This window comes from Haemaphysalis longicornis, unplaced genomic scaffold (genome assembly GCF_048455015.1).
Source record: "Haemaphysalis longicornis isolate Haplotype H1 unplaced genomic scaffold, Haemaphysalis longicornis Haplotype H1 scaffold_8, whole genome shotgun sequence".
NCBI lineage: Eukaryota > Metazoa > Arthropoda > Arachnida > Ixodida > Ixodidae > Haemaphysalis > Haemaphysalis longicornis.
Genome location: NW_027526445.1, coordinates 109,400,630 through 109,425,126, shown reverse-complemented (window position 1 = coordinate 109,425,126; position 24,497 = coordinate 109,400,630). Strand labels below are relative to the sequence as shown.

Sequence of the window (24,497 nt, the reverse complement as noted above, 5' to 3'; positions counted from 1 at the left end):
CCTAAAACGCTGCTGCGCCGCGATCTTTCACCAAATGTTCATTTTGAAAACGTTTACTCCTCCCCGTATCTTTCCATGTTTCGAAAACGACTTTAGGACGTTCTGAAACCACCCGGTGATCCGCTTTAGTGCGTCCCCGTGCTGTTCTCCATGCGGTCACGTGAATACGAGTTCAGATGTGCTGATTGCCAGCAACACTGCCTCGTTGCGCATGTAGCCAGGAATTTCATGATCTCTGTTTACAGGTTTAAGACACTTTAATAACAGTATGAAGTCATTCGAGTGCATTCGTATCCCGTCGGATGATGTTAGCGTGCCAATCGCCCACGGACAGAATCTCAACTGCGCGGCACGTCTTCCGTGCAGACCCACTCCGGCAGCGGCACCGAGTTTCGCACGACGATGTTCTTTAGAATGGCGTAGCCTTCGCTCTCCTCGAGCATGCCCCACGCGGCGGGGCCCTGGACGAACTCCGGCGCGGTGAGCGCCAGGAAACGGAGCTTAGGCAAGAACGGCCGCAAGATGGACTTCAACACGACGGCCGGGTCTTCCTTCGCGGAGGAGTTCTGGCTGATGTGCTCGGCCCAGCGGAAGACGCTCTCCATGACGCAGATCTCTGGGACTCCCACGATCGTCTCTAAGACGCACTCCACAGTGCACTCGAGCGCGTAGACGAAAGATTCCGAAGTCAGCACGGACTCGGCGTCGCTCTTGAGGATGTAGAGGGCAGCCTCGTCGACCTGTTCGATGTCAGAGGTCGCGAGGCAGTCCAAGAGCGGGCAGACCTTGTCAGCGGAGATGTGCTGAGCTATGTACTCGGAGCAGACGGCGACCACTTCCGGGACCTTGTACTTTTCGGCCGCTTGCCGCGTGTACATTGCCTCCTCGAAGGTGTCTGGCTTGCACGTCCCTGTGTAAATGTACCTGAGAAGAAGGAGAAAATGGGTATGCATGTTTGCTCAGTGTAAGGGAAAATAAATGACTCCGGCCGACTTTTGTGTTTCTGGTGGCACCATCATGCATCCTACAAGGACGCCTAGGTGTGTTTAAACACTGCCCGGCATGAGATATACAATCTGTACGGGACCTTTTATTTCGCTCAACCGACCAACCGAGCTTTTTGCAAAAAAGTACATTGAAAATACCGCTTACACGCTGCTGGCCTATTCTTTGATCAAATTTGTCGAGAGCAGCTTTGGCAAAACACTCTTAAAATTCATAGCGGGGAAATGCAATCGGTGGCGACCGTCTGGTCGATTAAATCACTTTTATGTAAACGAAAAATTCATTAGTTACAGCAGAATAGCTGAAACTTGCATCGCCTTGGAGACTGGGGCAGCATTCAAAGCACAGCAAACACCCGTGAGACATTAGTGTTGCGCTAGTTTGTCAAACAGATTACTCGTACCCGCGGTGTTCTTACCACCAAACTTGCCCCGCATGTGAGGCTTTACATTTCATATAACGAATGAAGTAAACGAATGCGCGTGACAAATCGGACAAATTTGCTTAGGCATTCCTTTCGCGTAAACGCTGTACAGTATGTCATGGCTGAGTGTTTTGCGTCATCAGAAACATTTTGCGTGTGTGGCTTTTTTGCACTTGATCTTAAATGTGTGTAATGATAGGTATGTCCTCTCCGCATGTGAACGAAGGCTTGGTGTTGGAAGGAACCTTACTTTTTTTGTTTCCTGAGGAGCGAGTTGTTGTATTGTAAGTTGCTTGTTTTAATCTAAGGAAGTCCACGAGCGCAACCGTGTGGACTTCGGCTCGGAGAGAGAGAAATGAGTATCAATGGGGTGCATACACTAGCACGGCAGAGTTTGCGATGTTGTGGAGCGTGAAATTGGGCAGTACGGCCAGCAAAACTGGTTGTGTAAGACTGTGCCTGGATCCGTTCGTGCATACATCCATGATGGGCTGTATTACAATGTTGCGAACAGGGAAACACTGCCTCGTGTCACCTATATTTCTTTTTTATTGCCCTGTTAAAATTTCTTACCATGCGCTTCTACCGCCGCCGGTCGTTTGTGTCATGCGGAATGTTTGGGTTCCTTGTTCACTTAGAGGGATCGGTTTCTGAAACTCACATTCAGTGGGCTCAAAATTTATTTGTTGTCGTGTCCTGTACTACGGCTTTTTTCTTGGGTGGCCATTTTGTGTAGCTCCTGCCTCGCCCTCAGCGCATGGGGCCACCCCGTCATTTTTATGTGCATGTTCTTTTGGTTTTGTTTTTTGGTTTTTGGTTTTTTCATTTCATGAAAATCGCTCGGCGTTTTTCTGTGGACCTCGCGTCTCTCATGAACTTGTCCGTCTCGGCATGGCGATTAGAAAAGAGATATTCGGGAACGAGATGGAACAAACGAATCTGGCCGCTCTTCGAATGTTCATACGTCGGGAATAAGGAGGAGGGTGCAGCCACTTTTCCACGATCGCGTAGCCATGCACCAATAGCAGTTTGTTTCGGCTCACACCACGCCTGCGTCACTGGGAATCAGCGGGGGAAAGGGGGGGGGGGTACGTTCGTAGCGAAACTCCGATCGATAGGCTCGCGCGGTGACACGTCAACCTTCCTGCACTCGAAGTCTACGAGATCGTCGTCGAAACCACAGGCCATCACGATTTGCAGTCCGCGGGCCCAGAGTGCGTAAGCGAGCTGCCGGGCGAAGCGGATCCGTCTTCGTCGACATTTCTGGGCTGAATCATAGCCACAATGTTCTGGAGTGTGCTTTCAGGGACGGATGGTGCGAGTCGGGAGTTCACGTGCACCGGGTCTTCAAAGCATTCTTTTATTTCTAACGCGTTGTACCGAGTGTAGGACAGCTTGTATTGTATGATTGGAATTCCCAATTAAGCATTTGAGATGCGCTGTATGATGTTTTTCTTAAGTAGAGAGAGTTACGCGGAGGGATGGTGGAAGAGTAGAAGACAGTCACTCGCGTAGGATCCACAAGCGTATCTGTTTGATTGAACTGTACCGGTGGTATGACAGCTAGTAACCTGCGCTTGGCTAGACATCCCGAGAGGGCCTTTGGGAAGTACTGAGTGTGTTGTTTTGTAGTTTGGTCCACCGAAAAGTCACGGCCGTGCACGACTTCGGACGGGATTGGCTTGAAGATATTCTTTCTAAGCTGAAAAGGCGTTGCATCATGTTAGGGTACAAAGCATCCACTACTATTTCTACGTTGATATAAGCCGTACCCGAGGGGTACACAGCCGCATTTGAGCGTAGTGGAAGCTCCGAGTTGGGCCTTGGGATGTGTCGTTTGGTCTACATTTTCGTCTTGGTGTGGCAGGGAGTGCGTCAATAGCCTTTATCCTACATTTTCTACAGTGTCCCGTCCTAAGGGTGTGCCCGCACAGGTGTTCTTGTTAGTGTGAAGCATATTAAAGATGCCTGGTCTGGTCTGCCTGTGCAATAAATGCTGTTATCCGATTCCCGCTCTATTGAAACTCTCTCTTCTTCCCACAGCTTCGACATACGAGCTCAAAAATAACTCTTTCAGCGCCTCTTGGCTGAACAGGCTGAAAAGGGATGCCACACCGTTAGAACAGAACGGCACATTACGATCGCCGAAGAGCAGAAGCCCCATCCCCCGCTTCAAACAATGTTGCCACCCGACGTCCCGTTTCTAACGCTATCTCACCTGTAGCTTGGAGGCAGCCACTAGCCCATTATTTTTCCGAATTTACGGAGCCTTACTTGAGGAAGCCATAGAAGCCGTCCGGGTGCAGGTCACTTATGACGACCTCGGCTTCCTCCGGCGGGGTCCCGTAAAACATGGCAAGGAAGGCGTCGTTCCGCATGGCTAAAAACTGCTTGTGGGCGCGGATACTCCTGGAAGTGCAGTGTCCCTGCGGCTCAACCACAAACTCTACGTCGGAGATCTGGGAGTTGTCCAGATGCTTCAGCACGTTTATCTGGGGGAGGATTTGGGAGAAACAATTAATTTCCCAGAATTCAGCCGTCAGCGGCGCCATTGCTTTGATAAAGTTTGTAATAAAGCAAGTAATTTTGAGAAATCAAATCGTTTGAATCAATAACATTTTCCCAATCCGAAATTCTCACAACTTTTCTCGGATTACTACTGAAATATATTACCTCTCGCAAACTAAAATTGTGACCAAAGCTACGCAAAAACGAACTGCATTGTCGTCGAACATTTTTTGCATTACACGGTAGTACAAAACGGGAAGAAAGTTGGGCGAAACATGTTTGGGGCACCCAGAATTTGGGTCTGTACTGTTTTTGTGTTAGACCTAATTGTGCTGAGGCTTGTTAGTGCGCAAGAGGTTCTGTGACACGGCTAGACAGGCACGGTAAATGAAGCACGTCATAACGATACCTATCAAGCTACGTCTTGGCGTAATACCACTGTGGGAACGAAACACCTCCTAATACTGACTGTGTTGACCATAAATGCTACTACTTTGAGACTGCTAAATGCCTGAGCAGTTTCTGACGTCTAACCGCTTGAGTTCCCTTTGCACAAGACGGGGGATCAGAGTTTCGTCTTTGTGCTCTGCTGTAGCCTCAAAGATAGCTGTCTAACATGTCAATGGCGACGACATCAGCAAAGTACAGAGCAAGTGAAAAGCACCCGGTACACAGGTTTCTATCGCCTGCAGCGTGCGTTTCGGCCGCCTGCTGAAACAAACCCGCCATTCCGGGCGCTTTTAGAAACAGCGGCTGTCAGTTGATGCAGCGCTTCAACTATTCCAGCATGACAACCTGTGGTTCGCCGTCACTGACACGGAAACTAAGCCATTCTAACACAGTTGTGCGGCTCTACTGGGCAAGTCCCAGTTCGGTTGCCGTCTCCCCACGAAAAGCTTTTGGTGCTTCCACCTTTTTGTCTGCTTCTGATTTCAGTTAACAATAAATCTATGGTGTTTTGCAGCCCCGCATGTTTGCACTTTTTTGTGGTTTTTTGATGTTCACTGGTGCATGTTGGAACAGTTGTTTTTATCCCAATTAACAACCTTTCAGAATCGCAAACCGGCAGCACCGTTCTTGTTGGCAAATGTTACTTGTGTGCAGGTAGGTAGTATACCTTAATTGAGCAAAAGGAAAAGGGCGCATGAGAGAAAAGGACTTAGCGGGGAAAGAGGCATTCTGCTCTGTGAGCGACGGTCCCGGCCCAAGCTTATCCATCCTGGTCAGGTTTGGTGTTACTTCGGCTACTTTTCCAAGTTCACAGCAATACTTCGATAAATGAGCACGGTGTCGTAAAAGATACTTGAGTCTTGTTTGGGTAACAGTTTCAAAGAATAAACAAAAGGAAGGGAGGTGAGGGGATATCCACTTGTTATAGGTTTGCTGTGTGTATGCGACGTCGGCGACTAGCTTTTTAAGGATGATGTCACGTTGAAGGGATGAAGGCTAAGACCTGTCAGTGTTTCTCCTGGGGTGGCGTCCTGATACCTGTTCTTGTCCGTTTTATTTCGCAGGGGCTGTGTAAGAGATGGATCTGGACGGCGTGTCGTCGTGGGCACAGCCACTGGAAGGGAAGAAGTACGCTGCGGAGAATCTGTATAAGTAGTTTGGTTGCCCAGTCACATGGACTCGTCAGCACTCTTCCATATATCCCTTATTCCGGGTTCACGACTGGCAAACTCCTCATGTGTCTTTCCCTAAACAGACAATACGATCGCGCAGAGTCCCACATTACCGCTGTGCGTGCGAACAATGACGCGGCTGAGGTTTGAGATCTGGCTTCAACCTCACCAGAACAAAGCAAATGCGCACTGGGAAGAAATTCCTAATGTTTCTTACCCCTGCACAGGGAACTTTCTTGGACTTATTACGCTTGGGCTTGTCGGCGGCCGGTGAGGCTGCAAAAGGCAAAACGAGGCACATCGGTAATCTGAAGAGTCCTGAAGACAGCATCGGTTCTGACCTTAGACATTTTCAAAAATCTCTGGAGAAACACGGAGGGAGCTCCTTTGAGTGAAGCCCAGGGTCGACTGTTTGAGGAGTGGTGTCTTTATAACCAGGAGAAAAAATGACGCATCAAAACTACGTTGTCGAAAATAAATATATTACGGCCAGTTGGCAAGGTTTCACATTAAAAACAGTACTTCTCCTGTATTCTTCGCATCCTCTCATTTGTTTCTTCTTCGCTTGCTTCCAGTGACACAATTCCTTGATTGATTTTTTTTCAACGTCCAGCTCCAAGGCAAAGCCTCAAAAAATAGTTTGCAACATCAATGATACGTCTAAAATAAATACCTTGGACAAGCTAGCAAGCTTTTACGTTGAATACAGCATTTGTCGGGTATTTTTGCATCCCGTGGTCTTTATGTACTGGTCTATAAGATATACCTCCGTTGAAACTTTCGCACAGCGGCGCGTCTGAGCCTCCAAAGATAACCGCTTCTACCGGTCAACACACCGAAAACAATGCGCTGTTCCTAAATCACATCGCCTGCTACTCTTCACATAGGAAGGGCAGAAATGACCACACTGGGAACATTTCCCACCCTGAGATGGGATTGGATCAGCAGTGCACCTAAACATGACATTTTAGGGTTTTGTGCACATGGACTTATGTATGCTTGTTTTGCCTTGGCTGTACGAGATGCGGGTTCGTAATTAGAACACATGCGTACGTCATTTTGACCGTGCTCTAAACACCTGTGTACATTATGTTTAGCCGGGTTCTAGACATTTGTGTACGTTATTTTTGGCCGTGTTTGAAACACTTGCGCACTTCATGTTTGACCACGCTCTAAACACTCTGGTACGTTATATTTGACCGTTCTCTTAACACTTGCGCACGTTATGTAGGGCCGTGTTCCATCTCACGCAGCTGATTATTTAAATAGGTTCAGTTTATTGTACGTTATGGTGAACGTTAATGATCGTGTCTTCTTTTCGACATTATTTTGACTAACCTATATTTTTCTTACGTGCTTAGTAAAGGACAAAGATATATTCTTCCCCATAAGTGTCTGCGTCCAATCATAATAAACTATGATTGGGACAAGCCTTCACGAAAGGCTACTCCTTCCTCATCGGGATGTCCGGTAGCGCCCACTGCGACGCCTGTGGGGTTAAAGAAACAATCGAGCATGGGCTTTGTCGTAGCCCTCAATATTCATCGGAAAGACGCGAGCTCGCCGCTAAGCTCGGCAGATTGATCAATCAACCGTTCACACTAGTGACCATATTAGGACGTAGATCCCTACCATCGACTTTGCAGAAGGTGACAAAAGCCTTTCTACCTTTCCTTAATGACACAAGCTTAGACGAACAACTACGGTGTCCAAAAAGGGACCAGAGTGCGTGCACGTTTCCGTTCCCATCTCTTCCTCCTCACCTGCTCTCTAACTCCTCTCCTGCTGAGGGGAAGCAATAAACCTGGTTCCAAGCGTGGCTAACCTCTATGATATGTTCTTTCGCTTTTCCTTATTTCCGCCGTTCATAGGACCAAAATCTATCATGACTTAATCTGACACTTCCAGGCCCACCCCATTCGGGCGAGCCCCGCCTAGACCATGCCAAACATCCGCCAAATATTAAAAATGCTGTTCTAATGCCTTCAATGCGATTGCTTCTTTTGTTTGCCTATATCGCTTCCGACACATTTGATGACGCTACCTCTCGACCTTTTTCAGTAAAAATTTGGTGACCTTAGTGGCTTTTATTTTGTTTTCCCCTTGTTTGCTCTTTTTTCAACTCTAGGCTGCCTGACAGCTCACCGCTGGCATCGAACAAGGCATAAAATGAAAATTTTGCAACTACGCAGGTTTGAATGCCTCAAACCATAACTATGCTATCTTGAGCTCAAAGCAAAACACGCAAAAATACTGGTACGCCAGTACTTTGCAGCACGATATACGGGGTTTTATTTCTGATTAACCGTGGAAATTAAAAGGTTTTCACAGTGGTTGCGTCAAACAAATGAACCTCCATTTAAACATTCATTTCCATGTAGGGACAAGCATTCCGCAAAAAATTAATTTTATAATGGCTTTTGCAATCCAGTTTTTTAAACAAAAGGGCTGTTTTTTAACACTGCGGTTTTCATGCCGAAAGCAGGGTCTTTTTTCACACAATTATTATTTTGGAGCGGAAATTTGTGCATTCGCAGTGACGTTCCTTTCATACAAAGGACGTTTTTAACATTGCGTGTTTTTCATCTGAAAGGGGTGAAAGGGCGGAAACATTCGGACTGTAATGTATTTAGGCGTCCCTTTATCTTTCTCTATTCAATAAGTTTAACGGCCATCGGGCAACATAATCGGGAGTAATACAAGCTGGACTGAAAGGCAGAAACGTACCAGTATGTCATCGACACTGACAAGGGCATAACACTGGTTTGGTTATGTGCCCGCCCGACAATTACCACTTTTGCGAAACGTTCATGCCCCAAATTAGTTTCAGAGTTCTTGCGAATAGAAGCGTGCAACACGTATGCAGGCCGCACCTTATTTAATTTTTCAAAAAGAAAACATCGCACGCGTCTGTGAAGCAATCTCTAGCTATCCATCTAATACTGCAGAATTGCTTTAGTAATGCACTTAAAGTAGGCTTACGAGCTATCACGGAGCTTTTGCACAAGTAAGATGCGCGTTTGCCCTTAGTAGTGCACTTCCTGGTGAGCAGCTGTGTGTATACGAGGGCAAGTATTGTGCAGAAGCAGTAATCCAACCCTGCTCTAGTTAATCTGTTAGCAATGCCACACGTGACGGAAAAACTTCCGAGGATATACTTATCGGGGTTATGGATACGCATACTGCGTATACGCGGTCATTCAAAGCCGTCACTCAGCCGTGAATCATGGCAAAATTGGCAGAGGGGCGCACGCACGCCTTCTTTGGTGTTAGCTTAGATTCCACGAACTTTGTTATCGCACTATACAGACCACGAAACTTTATTTCAGGTGGATTGAAACATGTGAGCAAAACTGTGCACGAAAAATACTGTGGTATTACGGCCCTCACCACGAAAGGGGAGAAAGCAGCGTGACCTTTTGTATTCGGTGCTCTACAGCATCAACCCTCAAACACGTCGTTATCCTTATGAGGGGGACAAAATATTCGAGATCGACGCCTCTTGCGGGATTTTGGACACCGTGACGTTGACACTAACCTCGTATTCTACTAGGGATCCAGAGCAGGGTATCCAGCAGCTCACCGCACTTCGGAAAAGTAGCGGTCATTAGCTTGTCATCTAGCACATCTCTACACAAACAGTCATTGCTACTCTGGCGTTATAAGAAGAGGTGTTCGGCAAGGACTCACCATGTACACAGTTCATGGCCCTGCCCCCTTAACGACAACAGCATACCTGAAGCACCACAAATAACTTTATGGGAGCAATGGCAGACCGTGCTGTTCCGTTCAGACCCGAGCGTACATTTCAGGGCCGTTGAGATGGCCAAAGACGCCACCAGAGCCCAAGGGCTCCTGAGCGCTGTCTGAGAGGGGACTTACTGAAGGGTCCTCCGCCTCCATTATTCCCCCATCCCTGTCTCTGGAAAAATAGAGTTATTCACCAACTCACTCATTCGACGTGCCTATGGAATTACCCACACTCATCACCGACACCCCGCTGTCCGAGGAAGAAGGCCCCCTTCACTCTGAGAAAGCGTTTCTACAAGGCAGCTTCGACGTACTACAAGTTTACGACGTCGAGCTCTTTCCGCTTCTGTTTAAGCTTGTGTTCTAAGGTTGCGCTTGATGTTTACGAGAAAACCTTTTCCATGGTCAGTGGGCCACCCCTCACTCCTTTCGATGACACGAGCTTACCGGGAGGCTTGTCCGGGAGACCGGGAGGCCTGAAAGAGAAGGCCGATGATGATAATGATGATTGAAAAAACGAGTTTCCAGATGGCAGCGCTTCCTTGCCAGCGGGAGCTTCGGTGACCGAGGGCACGCCTCCAAAAAGTGTAGTAGTCGTCGGGACGTCTGCTGGAGCATTCGCCACTGTGCTTGCTACTCCATAACCACCAAACTTCATCTCGGCGGTCGGTGAGGTTACAGGCGTAAAATACGGGGTTGTCATCCCAGTTCCTGAGAAAGTAGAGAAGAGTGGTAGCGATGTCAGCACCAAAAAAATGTTTTTGTGTAAAACAGCCATCATCTGAAACAGAAGAAAAAGCTTCTCCAACGAAGTTGTGCTCTTTACAAGGTTCAAATTCTAATTGAGGCTTAACATAAGGCACAGCACAGCATTGCGCTGGAAGCTAATTTTTACAAACTGAAAGTGCCTAAACGTACTCAGATACGCCGTAAATTTTTTACGTATTTCTTGTTTTTCTCTTCTATCAGAAACTTGCCTGAAACAGGAATTCAACGGTGCCACGTACGCTTCTGCGATCAGATTAGGATAATGTGAAGCATTTCTTCAGAACTGTTTTTGCAGCCTTTATATCAGCCAATAATTATGAAACGAAAGTTTCAGATAGAGAACGGCAAATAAAAACACAAAGGCAGGACTAGTTTGCCTAACACCCAGATTTTTCCATAAACCCATAACATTGCCAGATGTCGTGCGCCTTCATATTTTTGTTCTTTTCGTCGCCATTACGTCTTCCTTCAATTCTATGGTTGTTTTGTGTGTGTGTGTGTGTGTGTGTGTGTGTGTGTGTGTGTGTGTGTGTGTGTGTGTGTGCGCGTGTGTGCGTGCGTGTGTGTGTGTGCGTGCGTGCGTTTGTGTGTGTTGTGGGTGTGCGCGCATGCGTGTGCGTGTGTGTGCGTGCGTGCGTTTGCGTGTGTGTGGGTGGGTGTGTGTGTGTGTGTGTGCGTGTGTGTGGGTGTGTGTGGGGGGGGCGTGCGAGTGCGTGCGTGCATGTGTGTGTGCGTATGCGTGTGTGTGTTTGTGTGTGTGCGCCCGTTCCCTCTTCGTAATGTCGCAAGGCACGTGCGCATCAGATTATTAATAATAATAATATAATAATAATAATAATAATAATAATAATAATAATAATAATAATAATAATAATAATAATAATAACATTAATATTAATAACAATAATAATAATAATAATAATAATAATAATCTAAGGATCAATGTTTACTACAGTGCCCAGGAACAGCCGAAGCCTTCGTGCTGGCGCACTGAGAGGGAAATGCGGAGCACTGAAATACATCAATCGCCGGCAAATAAGCTGTCTGTGGGCAAGAAAATATATGAAGCTCCAAAAAATGCAAGAATGATTAAAACTAAAATTGTGTAATCCAACAAGCATTACACAATCAATAGAGATTGTAATGTCTGGTCCATTGCAAAAAGACATCTTACAATAAGCAAAACGATAAGGAAAGGTAAGTGAAAAGAGAACGTCTTCACAATTTGGGGGTAAGGTGAAACTTCAATTTCAAATGAGCGCATGAAATGAATAGTAATAAAGAGTGCCCAAAAGTTCAATATTCGGGTCACTGGTTTTCCACTATGGGCTAATAATTTTCGATTTTGCCTCTTGATGGCAAACATTTATATACCCAAATCCTGCCTCTATAGTGTGATGCGTAACACTTATTAAGCATGTTTTTTGTATGTACTTGCCAAGAGTGAGCGTGAATTTTTGCTGCACCCGATTGTTATTCAGCTATTTTGATAAAGCGTTAGAACAGAATGAAACAGATAAAAGAAACAGAATCAAACAGAATTAAACAGAATACAACAGATAAAACAGACAAAAAGCGTTGCCTTCCGTCGCTGTTCCGAAACTACACCCATGCCTGTTGGAACGAGATTAGCTTCAAAAGCGGAAACTAAGCTGGGCGCTGTTTTCAGTGTCGAAACAGGACAGGAAGTGAGCTACTTGCTTCACACGTAGGCATCATACAATGTTTTCGACTGATGTACGCTTAATTAAAGGCTGTCAAACGGAAGTTGTGGTGAAAGAGGTAGTAAGCCCAGTGTTTTGCAGAGCAAGGGTAGTACCCGACTCGATCAAACACATCATCGGGCTGGAACTGCGTGCGTTGCAATAACGAGGAGTCTCAGAGCCATTTCTGCAAAGGTCTCGTCCACGCCGTCTACAATCGGTTCAGAACGCTTACAACACATGGAGATTGAAAAGGAAACCTTGTTGGAAAAGTCTGGCACGGCAATTCGCAGTCTGGGTGTCCCGTACTAAAGGAGTGCCCTGCCATTAGCATTTATGCCTATATATGGTTACTTATTCTCGCTATCTCTTCAACCAAGCGATAAAATTGAACATGGTCCCTTTAGCTTGTGAAGGACAATTTCCCCGTGCTTGACGGAAGTAGGTTCTTTACGGCCCTTCGCTTGGTGTCCGCCGGAATTTTGTTGTTTATGCCTTTTCTGTCGGTCAACCTGTCCTCCCTGCTCGGCAGCTGCGTGCTACTGGCGTCGTTCCGAATGCGAATCAAAGATAACGCGCTTCGCAGCATTTCGGCTGCAGAAGTGTGTCCGAATATGTCATGTTGCTGCGTTTTCGGCAGTGTTGTTTACAACTGACCTCGTCCAAGTTAGCGCTCCGCAGAAGCGGCAATCTGGAAACACTGATAAACGACAAAATGGCCGCTTTTTGCTCACTTGCGTGCCTCAGCGACGATACTCTACATCTTATCTAGTGACACTAGTTTTGCCTACAACAATCCGACTCCATTTATTGTGGGGTTGAACGCGCCAGTGCTACACCTCGCTGTGAGCCACTGTGTAGTGGAAGGCTCCTGAATAATTCTGACCACCTGGGAACCTTCAACCTGCACCGAAATCTCGGCACACGGGCGATTCTTCTTCTCGCCTCCATCAGGAAAGCAGGCATCGCGGGCGCGATCAAACGTGGGTCGCTGGGCTCAGCAGCACATTGCCATAGCCACTGAATAACCTTGACGTGTACCACAATCTGAAATAGGTATCCACAATAACAAGCAACCGGTTCGGTTCGGTATACCATTCGAACCGCATCCGTTGCTAGTGTGGACGCATCACTGCCACAACTACCGTAAAAACTGTCAAAATGCTGCTCACCGTTTCTGCAACGGTCGGAATGCCAGAGGAGGCAGTGACTGAAAATAGCGCGTACTTTGTCGCGACCGAGTTTGGTGGCGCATCTGAAGGGATGCGCCACATAAGTGCGCCGCCTTATCATCCAGTGTTTAACGGCACAGCGGAACGATTTGTTCCGGCCGTTTAGGAAAATGTCTGAACGCAGTTGCAAGATGAAAAAACACGAGTGGTGAAGACGAGTATCAAACACCGCGCCGACCAGTTCCTTTAACGCTACAGGAACATCCCTCGTGCCGCAACATCTAACGCCGCTATCCCATACAGCGTATTGTTCGCACTTTGACGCGTCGACGTCACCCGCGTTGAAGCGCGTCCGCGCGCGTCGCCAAAATGCCTGGAGACTCGAGCTGACGCGCGAGCTGTAGATGCGAGCTGATTACCTGCTATTAGAGAGAATTTTAGAATCACGGCTGGGGTATGCTACGAAAGAGTCGGCGGGTACCGGTCCCCAACTGCGCATCTGAAGTCCGGGACTGGTACCGCAGCGTGTAACGTACACAGGTTAATTGGTATGCGTTTATTCAATATACTTTTAATCTCTTGAAAAATCATATTGAGGAGGTAAAGGTGCAACGTAAGCCGCGACTCCCCCCTCCCCCGAGCAATTTATCTGGCAACGCCCATGCTGCCAAGGTGCAGTTTCAAGTGAATGATTGGCCTGAACGGCCGCTGTCCGTCTTCTCTTGTGCTCGGGAGTGCAACATGTTTCTAGTCCCCGCCTTTCGTATGTCCTGCTATGTTGCTTCTGCGTCAGGATACACACTCTTCACCGGATTTTCCCAACCTTCATTTGGTGTTCGCGTAGTGAGACTGTGCACAGCGATAACTTTTTTCCGGTTGTGCAAGGGGACTTGGGCTTGTTCATCTTTTTGTTTGGCAGCTTTTTTCCCGCTTATTCTACTTTCGATATGTTCAACATCCGTTTTTGAAAGCCGACCTGCAAGCACGTCTTGCACATTTTCTCCCTGATATTGCGTCGTCTTTTGTGTCGGTGGAAGTAGTCCCAAATCCCCGGGGTTGGTTTTCTCAAAGATGTGGGTGACACGGTTCCCTTCTTGCAGGCTCGGTTTAGCATTGAGTACATATTTATTCCTTTGGGCTAGTCCATTACCGATTCCCTGGTTTCTGGGCGTTCACCAATGTCTTTCTTTTGGGCACCGTACTTCAGTGTCCATACCACGACGTCCTCAATAGAGTGTGTAAAACGTGTGTTCTGCCAGGGGTTAAAACATTTTTTTTTAATTACAGACTGGCACGCTCTCTGTTACAACTTGTATGAAAGACCGGGGTCTTTTGTAGCTTGTTCAAACGATTGCCGCCTCTGTTCTCGGCGAAAGACAATTGATCGCTGTTTTGTACATTGCAGAGATGTCTTTTTCTGTGACATTTTGCAGCGAAAACTCAGAAAAGATATAAATATTACGTTTTGTTTTCAATCAGATTTTTTGTAATTCCGCTTTCCTGATTAGCTTTCAGGAATTAGTCACCCTTTTACATGCTTGTTTTAATGGTTTTGCACAGTATATAGTCACGTCGCTTATGAGATACGCAACAAAGTCATATTTCCGCGAAACTCAGGCGTTTGTGCATTGTGCGTATAATTCTTTCGACCAACTACCTAACTGGTTTCCTTTTCGGAACCCTTGTGTGTATTTGCCTCAATTTTGATGCATTTGTGCTTTTCATACCTTTACTGGATTCCCTTGTGTCGTTGACTATGTAGTGTCCTCGTAGTGTCATGCTTGAGCGTGTTCTCTCGAGTAAGATAATAAAATAAACTCTGAAACGGCCGAGCGGTTGGGCATTCGCTTTGTTTTGTCGGTCTATGGTTCGAGTCTTAACAATACTTCCCTGTCTATTTTGGTTTAGGGCTTGATTAGCTTTTTTTTTTACCAGGGTATGTGCCTGTTCCTCGGGTTTCGATCTCCAAGTGACGTGCAACTCTAATCTTAGTAGGAAGGCGGTACTGAACTTAACTTAGTTTTGTTCCACGCTTTAAATTCACGAAGCAGTCGGCACATAACATCAAAGTTAAATCAAGTTGCAAGGGTAAACGCTGTGCTCAGTGCGTATTCGTTTATCATGGTATCTCATTTTGTGCAGATTTGGTGGGGATGACCTGAAACGTATTTCACAGCATTTTTAAATTGGCCTGCGGAAAATCTCAGCAATGAAACAAGAAGGGGAAGTGTGTTTTTTATGGTAAAGCTACGGTCCTGATTACTGCAATTAAGTGGTTGAAAATACCTCCTCCTTAACGATCGAAAATAACTTGAAAAGGATGGCGGGACTCTTATAAACGTTTCCACGAACCCACGTCACTGCAACGGTAGGGGTGTCGGAGGACAGTGTTTCAATTTTAGAGGCACGTGACTGTGCCAGTATTATGCGATTATCTTCTCCTGCGTGCCGCCGCACGACGCCGACGCTCGCGCGAAGCGTGATTTCGCGTCCATGTGGTGGGGCCTTAAGACGCCGTAACCGGGTGACACAGCCAACGCTGCTGCATCCAGAGCAAGGTGACCGCTTAGAAATTTCCCCGCATTTCCCCGAGGGGAAGAATGTGAAAGTGCGAATGCACGAGTTGAATTTGCGCGGTTCGGTAATGTTCGCGAAAGAGAGATCACACGCACACACACAACTACAAAGAAAGAAAGATGCATTTATTCACAGACACCTATTTGTGTTGTCGTTGTACTTGATTGCTAGAGCGGATCTCAGCTTTGAAATTTCGTGTCAGTACTCCTTTAAGCGGGTGCATTAGCCCTTCTCACGCCCGATTCCTGGCCAATCCCCCACGTGGGTATGTGCGATTCACAGACACCTATTTGTGTTGTCGTTGTACTTGATTGCTAGAGCGGATCTCAGCTTTGAAATTTCGTGTCAGTACTCCTTTAAGCGGGTGCATTAGCCCTTCTCACGCCCGATTCCTGGCCAATCCCTCACGTGGGTATGTGCCATGTCAGCGGCCAGGCAGCGCGCGCCCATCTCCCCCCGTTGCCAAGGAAGACGAGGAGATTCCTGGCCAATCCCCCACGTGGGTATGTGCCATCTCCCCCCGTTACCAAGGAAGACGAGGAGCGCGCGCACCCGCAGCTGTTGCTATGTGGACGGACGGCGGTCAACGGAATTCAGGGTCGCTTATAGAGTGCATTCGCACTTAAAAAAAATGGTAGGCAGGCAGCATCCTGCTTTCCGGTGGCATCGGCTTTATGAAGCATACGGGGGTCCGCTTGAAAGAAAACTGAACCAAGTGATCGTGCATGTACATTTGACATCAGTGAATGCTGCGACATAGCGGTGTAGGGGAATTTCGTGCTCGCCAACCGCTTGCTACCAGCTGCAATTCCTCTCAAAGCCAAGAGTTATTCGTCACATTGTACCCTTACATTGTTTTCAGCTCGGTAAATTCGCAAATCAATGCCCTGATGTGCCTCAGCGAGCTGTTGAAGCCCACCCGAGGTCAAGGCCTTCAGGACCAGCAGCTGAAAAATGCCACAAGCAAAGAGCGCCACAGACGGGTGATTCTGAAAGCGGTCTACAGGAATAGGCGCCTTCAAGTTCCAACACTAGAAGCCTTAACATTAAAAACGAGGCGAGATTTGAACTTCTAGATCAACAATCCCGGAACAGACGGGCCGCGGTCAAGCATGCAGCGAGGTCGGACACTTGAGGGGCCCGGTAAATGAGCCTGGGTTGACGGGTCGTAAGTCTAGTGTCGGCACTTGGGAGCGGAAGAGGGAGAAAGAGGGTCGGATATTGCCCTTTTGGTTGGTAATGTCCCCACCATTCGAGCATGCCTCGTATCAGAACGAAGCCTGAGCGTTGCCTGTACAGCAGCGCCTGTACAGCCCCCGTCCGCACTTATGGCAGGGAGTGCGGGCTTGGAGGAATGGTGGTGGTGAAGTCGAGAGGTTTCGAAGGAGCTCTGACGACGCGGTTAGAGAACAGTGCGGTCGCTGCCTCGTGTACTCTATCGTTGCCCTCAATCTCTTTCTGATACGGAATCCAATGTAAAGTGAAAGCAATACCGTTAGCTGCAACTCAACGACAGGCCTTCCAAAAGAAGGACGCTGAAGATTGAACCGTGTGCCCAATCTGGGAGGCTTTAAGGGCAAGTTCGCAGTCGGTATTAGCATCGGGGCGCGTCACAGTTGTCTTGGTTAAAATGCAATGAACGCCCCACACAATCGCGCTGAATTGCAGCTCCGCAACGCCATCTTCTTGCGCGTCGGCCTCAAATGTAAACTCCGTAATAGCGGAGCGGAGCACGTGATAGGAAAATGATCCCTCACCTTCAACTTCATCAGAGGATGTGTCCGTGTACATGTACTCTTTGTATGGCGATGCCGCAGCTACCCTACGGTCGTGGCGCCTGGCGGAGCTTGCATGGTGTGGCGGTTGTCCGGGGCCCATATTGCGGGGTACTGGTAAAAAATACTTGTTTTGGAGGCAACCTTTGGTGAATTACAAAAGCACGCGGAGCGCGGAGAAAATAAAGATCAAGCTACCGCAATTTTTTTTTTTAGAAAAAGTGTGGAAGAACCGTCTTGGAAAAGCGCCTCCGAAAAAGATCCTTCACAGGCAATGTACAATACGCGGCAAATGAAACGCGGCGAACACGAAAATATGAATCAGAACACGCAAATAGCGTGATTTCTTTCCATGCAAGTCAAAATAACGCGTGGCGTGGTTACAGAAACACAGACCGTAAATGTGGCTTTCAAAATATACAAATATCGCGCCATTGTTACACCTCAACGAACAGTATTTTAAGTGCAAAACACTTTCTGGGTACGCCTTGTCGTCTTAGCTCGCAAACGGTCGATGCGACTGCCGGAATCTGGCGGCGCAGCGAGATAACGGACCCAGGTAGAGCCTTCTGTACTGGGGTGAGGGAGTCACGCTGAGGCTTCAAATACCACGCGGTTTAAATAGTCACAACCATTGAAACCTTGTGAAATGCTAGCGATTGTTATACATCTTGCCGTTGTTTAGCGCAACGAAAACTGCAGGTACATTTCAGGCAAAATCTGTGTATATAACCGGCAGCCCCCGCGTCCCTTTAGTTAGGAATGCTCGTTGGGCTAGTTTTTACGATAGTGCGCGAAGAAAGCGGTCACGCAATAAAGGAATGGCACGTTCGAAATGATTCAGAAATACTCCACCCGCGCAGGACGAAAAAATACGCATTCGAATTGGCCCCAAACAGCTCCAGCATACGAAATTAAAGCAATCGCAAAAAAGAAGAGAACTCCCGCTGATGCAGTTTCAGGCAGGGGGTGCGCGAGCAATGCGACGGCGGGGAATTTGAAATGCAGCAGTGAGCGGACAACGGCGCTGCAGCCCATTATGGCGAATCACTGCTCTGCACTTCAGACAGCTTTAACAATGAGTGGAACTACTTTAGTTCTTCAATTTTGCGTGTTCTGATTGATATTTTTGAGTTCGGGTTTAATTTGCTGCGTATTGTAGAGACAGTTATAGACAAATGAAATGCGAACACAAAAATATGAACCAAAACAGGCAAATTAAAAAATGCTCTTATTTAATGCCCAATAATGGCACGCAATTAGTATATTTGGAAATCCACCTTTCCCAACTTTGTTTTTGTAACTACTCCATGCGTCATTCTAACTTGAATGGATAGAAATCGCACTATTTGTGTGTTCTGGTTAATTTTTCCGTGTTCTCGTTTCATTTATCCATGACTGTAAATAACGAACGGCAAACGACAAGTTTGCCGACAATAACTGCTTGCACATCTGTTTCGTACGATTTTAAAGCAAATCACGAGGATGATTGTTTAGTTCCTTCCATCATTGCACAGAACAGACAGGGAACGTGCTGGTGAGCGACAGATTAGAAAGTTTTTTTTCGTTCTACGTAAACACTGTCCGCAATTACAGGAGCACAAAATCTATAGTGAAATATGAATATTCCCAACAGTGGCACCAGCAACTGCTTATGCAGTGTATGCGAAAGCGTTAAGCTTTATTTTGCCAAACGCGATGATTAAGGAATTGCCTCTTTATACAATGACCACTTGTCGTCGAGAGTCCAAGGTATACTAGACGCAGCACTTAAATAACTATTGCCACTTCATGCGATCCTGGCGCGGCGTCGACAGCACATTGCAGTGAAGTCAGAACCCATAAAGGTATTGTGTTGTCTGATTATCATCGTTGTGTTCACTGTCCCTTTTGTGTCGTTTTCTTCTTGTCTGTTACAAGTTATTGAGAGGTGGGGCCAATATTCTCGATAGAACACCATCTAGGCTATTTTGGGACTTTTGCCTTCTCCTTCTTTCCCTCTCTTTTAGATACGTAGCATCTCTTGCTCCGGGGGATGTCCCGCGTCCGTGCCCCGTCCGCAGCGCCTCTGATGATGATTGTGGCAGGATTCCCCTAGGGATTGGGCAACCAAAGAATCCATCACGAGATAGCTTCACGTTCAACCACCGTCGTCATCTTCCCGGCGGGGAACCGCTGAAGAAACGGAAGGAGAAGAAGAAAAAGCTGCGAAGAGGAGGGCGTGTACGTTTCTCTCAGCCGGTGCACCAACGTCAACAACTTTTACCTCACCAAAGCTGACGGAGACTACCGATTCGACCACAAAGACGATAACATCGACAAGAACGTGACGAACGAGTTTCGGCGCCTCTAGAACCACCCCCTACTCACCGTAACACTATAGTACTTGCGTGCCTTTGCCACCGGTGTGGACGCGGACGCGGAATTCCCTCTGGCGCTACTAAACACCAGATCACTCAACATAACCGCAACACAATGGAACCACATGGAACCCTTATGATGCTTCGCATCCTCATCAGGGTTCCCCACGGGAAGAAGGTGTAATTTTCCTTGAGTTTTATTTTCTTTTTCATTGTCTTTCTCTTTTCTGCGTTGCTCTTGGTTGAAATATTTTGTGATATGTCTTAAAGTTTTTTGTGCCAGAAATTATTCAATTTGTTGTGAAGTTTTTGTATTTTTCTGTTTGTTTTTCTTTATTTCTGTATTATTTTTGACTTAGCGCGCGATTGGTGCTGGGGTTTTTGTGTTAAATACATTACTCGATGCATCCCCTACAACTATGCTTTAGGGGCGAATGTAGTAGCCTCAATAAATAAACAAAACAGTCGCAATCGTAGACCTACTTTTTGTGCATTTATTATGTACAGAATATTCCTGTACGCTGCAGGAAAAGTCTCTAATACATGTTTAAAAATTGAAGGTCGCACTTTGTTAACTAGGTGCATTTTTTGTCACGTGGGGCCAAGGGTTGTCTCTGGCATCTTTTTATCGGTGTAAAATAAAAACCATGGCCAGACTTTGTAGGTGTAGGATTGCTACCAACGCCAAAAGTTGCAAGGGTGGCCGTCATTTGGTTATGCTACATTGCATTTCATATACCTGGTGCCGCAACATGAACTCCGGGGCAAAATAGAGGAACGCTGTCATCGCATCTACGTAAGAGTGCCTGACAGCCATTCCGCTTTGCTTTATTGCATACAGCCCCAACAGCACAAAAAAAGTCTTTTGTGCAAACCGTTTAGAGTTTCTAGGGACTTGAACTAGACACCATATACCGGGAGCGGAAAATCTTCCTTGAAAGTCCTCTGCAATACGGCCCGCAGAAAATATGACACACCGCACTCTAACAAGGCGTGTTATTGCATCAGGCTTCCGGCAGAGGAGGCAATAAGAGAGCAGAGTACAAGCAATCTTTTGTTTCTGCTTAAGTTTTAACAGGGAGCGTTTTAGTGGACAATTAAAAATGAACGTCATCACTGAGGCTGGCACGAGAATCTTCATTTTGGAAATAACATCACTGCCAGGGCGCCCACTGTGCAAATATTGATACAAAAGAAACAGAGGACAGCATCTCCTTCAGGTGCGTGGCGAAAACCTTTCTGGAAATAGTCGACAATTACTCAAATAAGAACCGCCCGTTAAAAAATCCAACCACCCGCCTCATCTATTTCACCTGCCTTCTTACGGCACAACCGATATCATCACCTGAAAGTACAGATAAGATCTTTAAGCTATCGTGCTAATGCCACATGCAGGAAAGTGCCACGAAGAGGCTGTGTGGCGTCCCGCAGAAAAAGAACCCTAGTCCCAATCTGTAAGCAACCACTACAAATTATCGGCCATGGGGCATAGGATGAGTGTTAAACTGTCATTTCGAACGCCCCTGGTTAGATACCATCTAACTTCGTTTCTAATGATACACTATACCATTATAATGATTTCGAGAAATGAATGGCCGCTATTGTTCGCGAAATTGTCTATTTTCATTCCCGACTACCTGCATATTCATTATCTTTCTTGCACATCTAATTTCGTTTTTAATCGTACACTGTCGTTTTTGTTTTTCAAAAAGTGTTTGTTCTTATGGGGGTTCATCAAAATGTTCAGTTTTAGCAACGTTATCTCAGCTTCCGATGCGACTTCCCGGGTGGATAACGCCGAAACAACTGTGATGGTGCGGTCTGCAAAGATACTAAATTTTAGCTGCCCTGAAAAAGGGCAGAAAAAATGACAAAAGTACTAGTTTACATCTCTGTGAAACTCAAACAATTAATTGTTTTACCTCCAGTCAACTTATTTACGAAACCTAATAGGCATCTGTTCAATATTTCTGTAATAATGCAAGAGAAGAGATTGCCCTCAAATGCCATAACGGTGAAGTTTATACAGGGTGTGGATCGGGTGATCCAGTCAAAAGCCTGAGAAAAAAGGACGACATGCCATCAATTGTCTGGCTTCTTCAATTTCCCATAATAGATGCTACTTCTCACCCAACATTTTTTTTTTTTTCACCTATGTTCGGGGAAATCAATTCACAAAGCTTGGTTCCATTTTTCAGGTGCTGCGTTCCGGCCTATCACCGTTCTTTCCCTACTGATTACTTATTAGTTATTCACCGTAATGCAAAATATTTTCTCACTTAAAATATTGAAGGCGATAGCTTGCTTGGTGCACACATTCAAGTTTAGCACATTGCACCGGCAAGCTCTCGATTCATGGAAACTCCTTGACTGAAATGTTCGAGAAGTCAGTTTGGACAACGAATTTCGCACAATATATTCATAGTATTGGACAGTATTTTTAGTGTTCCTGTCCCAGTCGACTTGAACATGCCCATTTGGTCCCCTGCCAAACCCCCCCTCCTCACATTCCCAAGTTCGTGATGGTGAGGTCAAACGAAAGCAGGACCAGTAGAGTGGGTGCGACAGAAGCGTGGTCTAACAACTGAAGTTTGATTACAAAAACACAAGTTATTTTAAAAAAATCTTGGACCAGAACACCAAAGAACAAACAGACGGCACGCAAAATGTATGTCCCAAAAACACTCATCCACATGACTTGTCTAGGAAGGCAACTTCGTCTTCTGTTAGCGCAATTGTAAAGTTTCTCATAAACGTGTTCCCGCTTTTCATATACCTATACGTGTCCACAATTTCCCCAGGCTTCCACAAACTGGGCTTACTCTTTTCAGGTAAACACCTTCGATCTCTATGTTTCTTGGAGCGCATTGTGAGGTACCGAAAATCAGAGCGCCGGCTGGAGAACGCGTGCCCAGAAAAGGAAAGACAAGTGACGCAGGAGTGTACGCCGCTGAGGTTTTGGCGGTGCCGAGGAAGTGTTTGGCGGAGCCGACCGAGCGTAACGAGCTTCGGAGGTTACACCAAGGGTGGATCAAGGGCCGACGAGCGCGATCGCGAAGTTCAGTAGAATGTTCTACAGCAGATCAACAAAGTTTCTTGTCCCCTTCATATTTTTCTAAATTTCTAAGCGTACGCCGCGTTTTTTCCTCAGATGCGTCTGGTTTCCCGGTAAACAGTGCCTAAATCATACACGAGCTAAACTGAAACAGGAAGTACAGCAGCTACAAGAGATGTTGTTTTCGTCATCCTGGGTAAGGATAAAAAAGGAATTGGGAATGGGCGTACGCGCGATTTCATTCCGGGGGAATCGGACACTTCAAGGTAAGAAGGAACAACAGAATAATCAATGAATAAAGCAAAACTAAACCAGAAATACTCAGCAAGCAATACATCAAAAACCTTAAGAAACAGTTTTGAGCTTCGGGCGATTTTGTGTTCGTTTTCCGTGATCTCCCGGTAGTTTTGTTGATTTTTCTTTTTCGTCTGTGGTATGGCAAATATCGTATCGTCGTAGGAGGAGCCGACTTCAAAGCTAGCAACCGGAAAGTTATCATACGTATTGATTATTTGTTTTTATTATATTCGTTTTTCACGTTGTACGCATTACTATTTACCGATTCCTTCCCCTCTCCACGCCGTGAGCTCAAAAATTTCGGGAGAGAGGGGGAGAGGGGGGACGCAGCTGAACGTGGCTTCATGAAACTAGGCATAATCAAAGGTACAAAAAAAAACTCCCACTGTTTGCCAACAGCGCCAAGGAATATAATTTTTTCTATGCTGCAAAAAATCGAAGTCCCCTTCTTAAGAAAAATTTGCTTTAAACGCAAGCTGCTTCGACCGTCTCGATTCAGTAAAATCGGATGGACGTCGGCTTCGTGGCTAGATGAACCCAGGTTCGACTTCGACCGCGGGAAGCGTTTTTTATTCCTGAGGAGCCGGATGGGCCTTCGCTCGTCATCTGTATTTTTTTGTAAAACGCACTGTGCAAAATTAGCTTTCCTGCAGTGCGTTTTCGTGACGGGGGGACACTATCCGTGAGGCATAGACAGCTTCGCTTTAATGAAATGGTTGAAAAGGGGTCCACCTACCTCAAACCACAAGACCGCGGTTGCCGTACAAGTGCCTCCGCCACCTCCACTGCAAAAATGCAATGCCAAGACACGCGCAACCCGTTATGAATGCTCTGAGACGGTGATGTCACTTCCGCCCGCTCGTTATCTCCCTCTCCCTCTCTCTCTCTCTCGCTGTCTCACTGTGCCGGCAGCCACTCGTAATCTATACCTATAAAGAAGACCGAGTTTCTCTCCTGGCCCGACTCGCTGATGGAATGACCGTCTCATTAATCAACATCCAACCGAAACTCCTGGACCTATCGAGACTTTAAATGTACTCAATGCATTTTTATCATTGTCGCAGGGGCTCAAATGGCACCACCAAATAAGTAGAAGGTGGGAAGTTGTGTTTTAAGAAATTACTGATTGTCTCACCTGTACGTTGAGTAATCGAACGGTTTTTTTTAGATATATGCACGCGCCACTAATGTCCAAAAAGCAGTTTCTCGGTTGTGTCCTGAAGAACTCCTATCGGGTAAATCCGAATTCAAGAGATCATTCAGCATTTTTGCGAATTCCTCCATACCTGTTCTGCCTGTCCATGTATCGATTTCGTTTCTGCTGACAACTTTTGCCCATACAACTGCTCAAAAACGAAATAAGTAATTTTGTCCTAATACGGCGCTAAAAGGGGAGAGGAATTGTTAGGTATTACACCCCTGACTGTTGGAAAGTCTTAATATTAGATGCAAAGCATCTCTTACTCTCGGCTCCGTCGTCC

The 24,497-nt window shown here is 46.5% G+C and overlaps 1 protein-coding gene across 3 annotated transcripts; it reads right to left on the bottom strand.

Moving 5' to 3' along the window:
• Positions 1 to 238: 238 nt before the first annotated feature.
• LOC144150080 (BTB/POZ domain-containing protein 6-like) lies at positions 239 to 23,843 on the bottom strand. 3 transcript variants are annotated; one of them, XM_077681894.1, is made up of 6 exons: positions 23,753 to 23,843; positions 17,287 to 17,418; positions 9,757 to 10,020; positions 5,777 to 5,835; positions 3,704 to 3,921; positions 239 to 924 (listed from the first exon to the last, which is right to left on the bottom strand). In XM_077681894.1, exons 2-6 carry the CDS (start codon positions 17,405 to 17,407, stop codon positions 339 to 341), a joined length of 1,248 nt encoding a protein of 415 aa, XP_077538020.1. In that variant the 5' UTR covers positions 17,408 to 17,418; positions 23,753 to 23,843; the 3' UTR covers positions 239 to 338. The 3 variants fall into 3 exon arrangements, with proteins under 3 accessions (XP_077538020.1, XP_077538021.1, XP_077538022.1); XM_077681895.1 differs by having other exon boundaries at positions 9,778 to 10,020; XM_077681896.1 differs by lacking the exon at positions 17,287 to 17,418 and having other exon boundaries at positions 23,753 to 23,841.
• Positions 23,844 to 24,497: the final 654 nt, after the last annotated feature.

Excerpts from the sequence above, each read along its gene's own strand:
- LOC144150080 (XM_077681894.1), bottom strand. The coding sequence starts at position 17,407 with ATGGGCCCCGGACAACCGCCACACCATGCAAGCTCCGCCAGGCGCCAC. Across the intron at positions 5,836-9,756 it reads TCTCCCGGACAAGCCTCCCG|CCTCACCGGCCGCCGACAAG; the intron begins GTAAGCTCGTGT and ends TGCCTTTTGCAG. Across the intron at positions 3,922-5,776 it reads AGAAAGTTCCCTGTGCAGGG|ATAAACGTGCTGAAGCATCT; the intron begins GTAAGAAACATT and ends ATCCTCCCCCAG.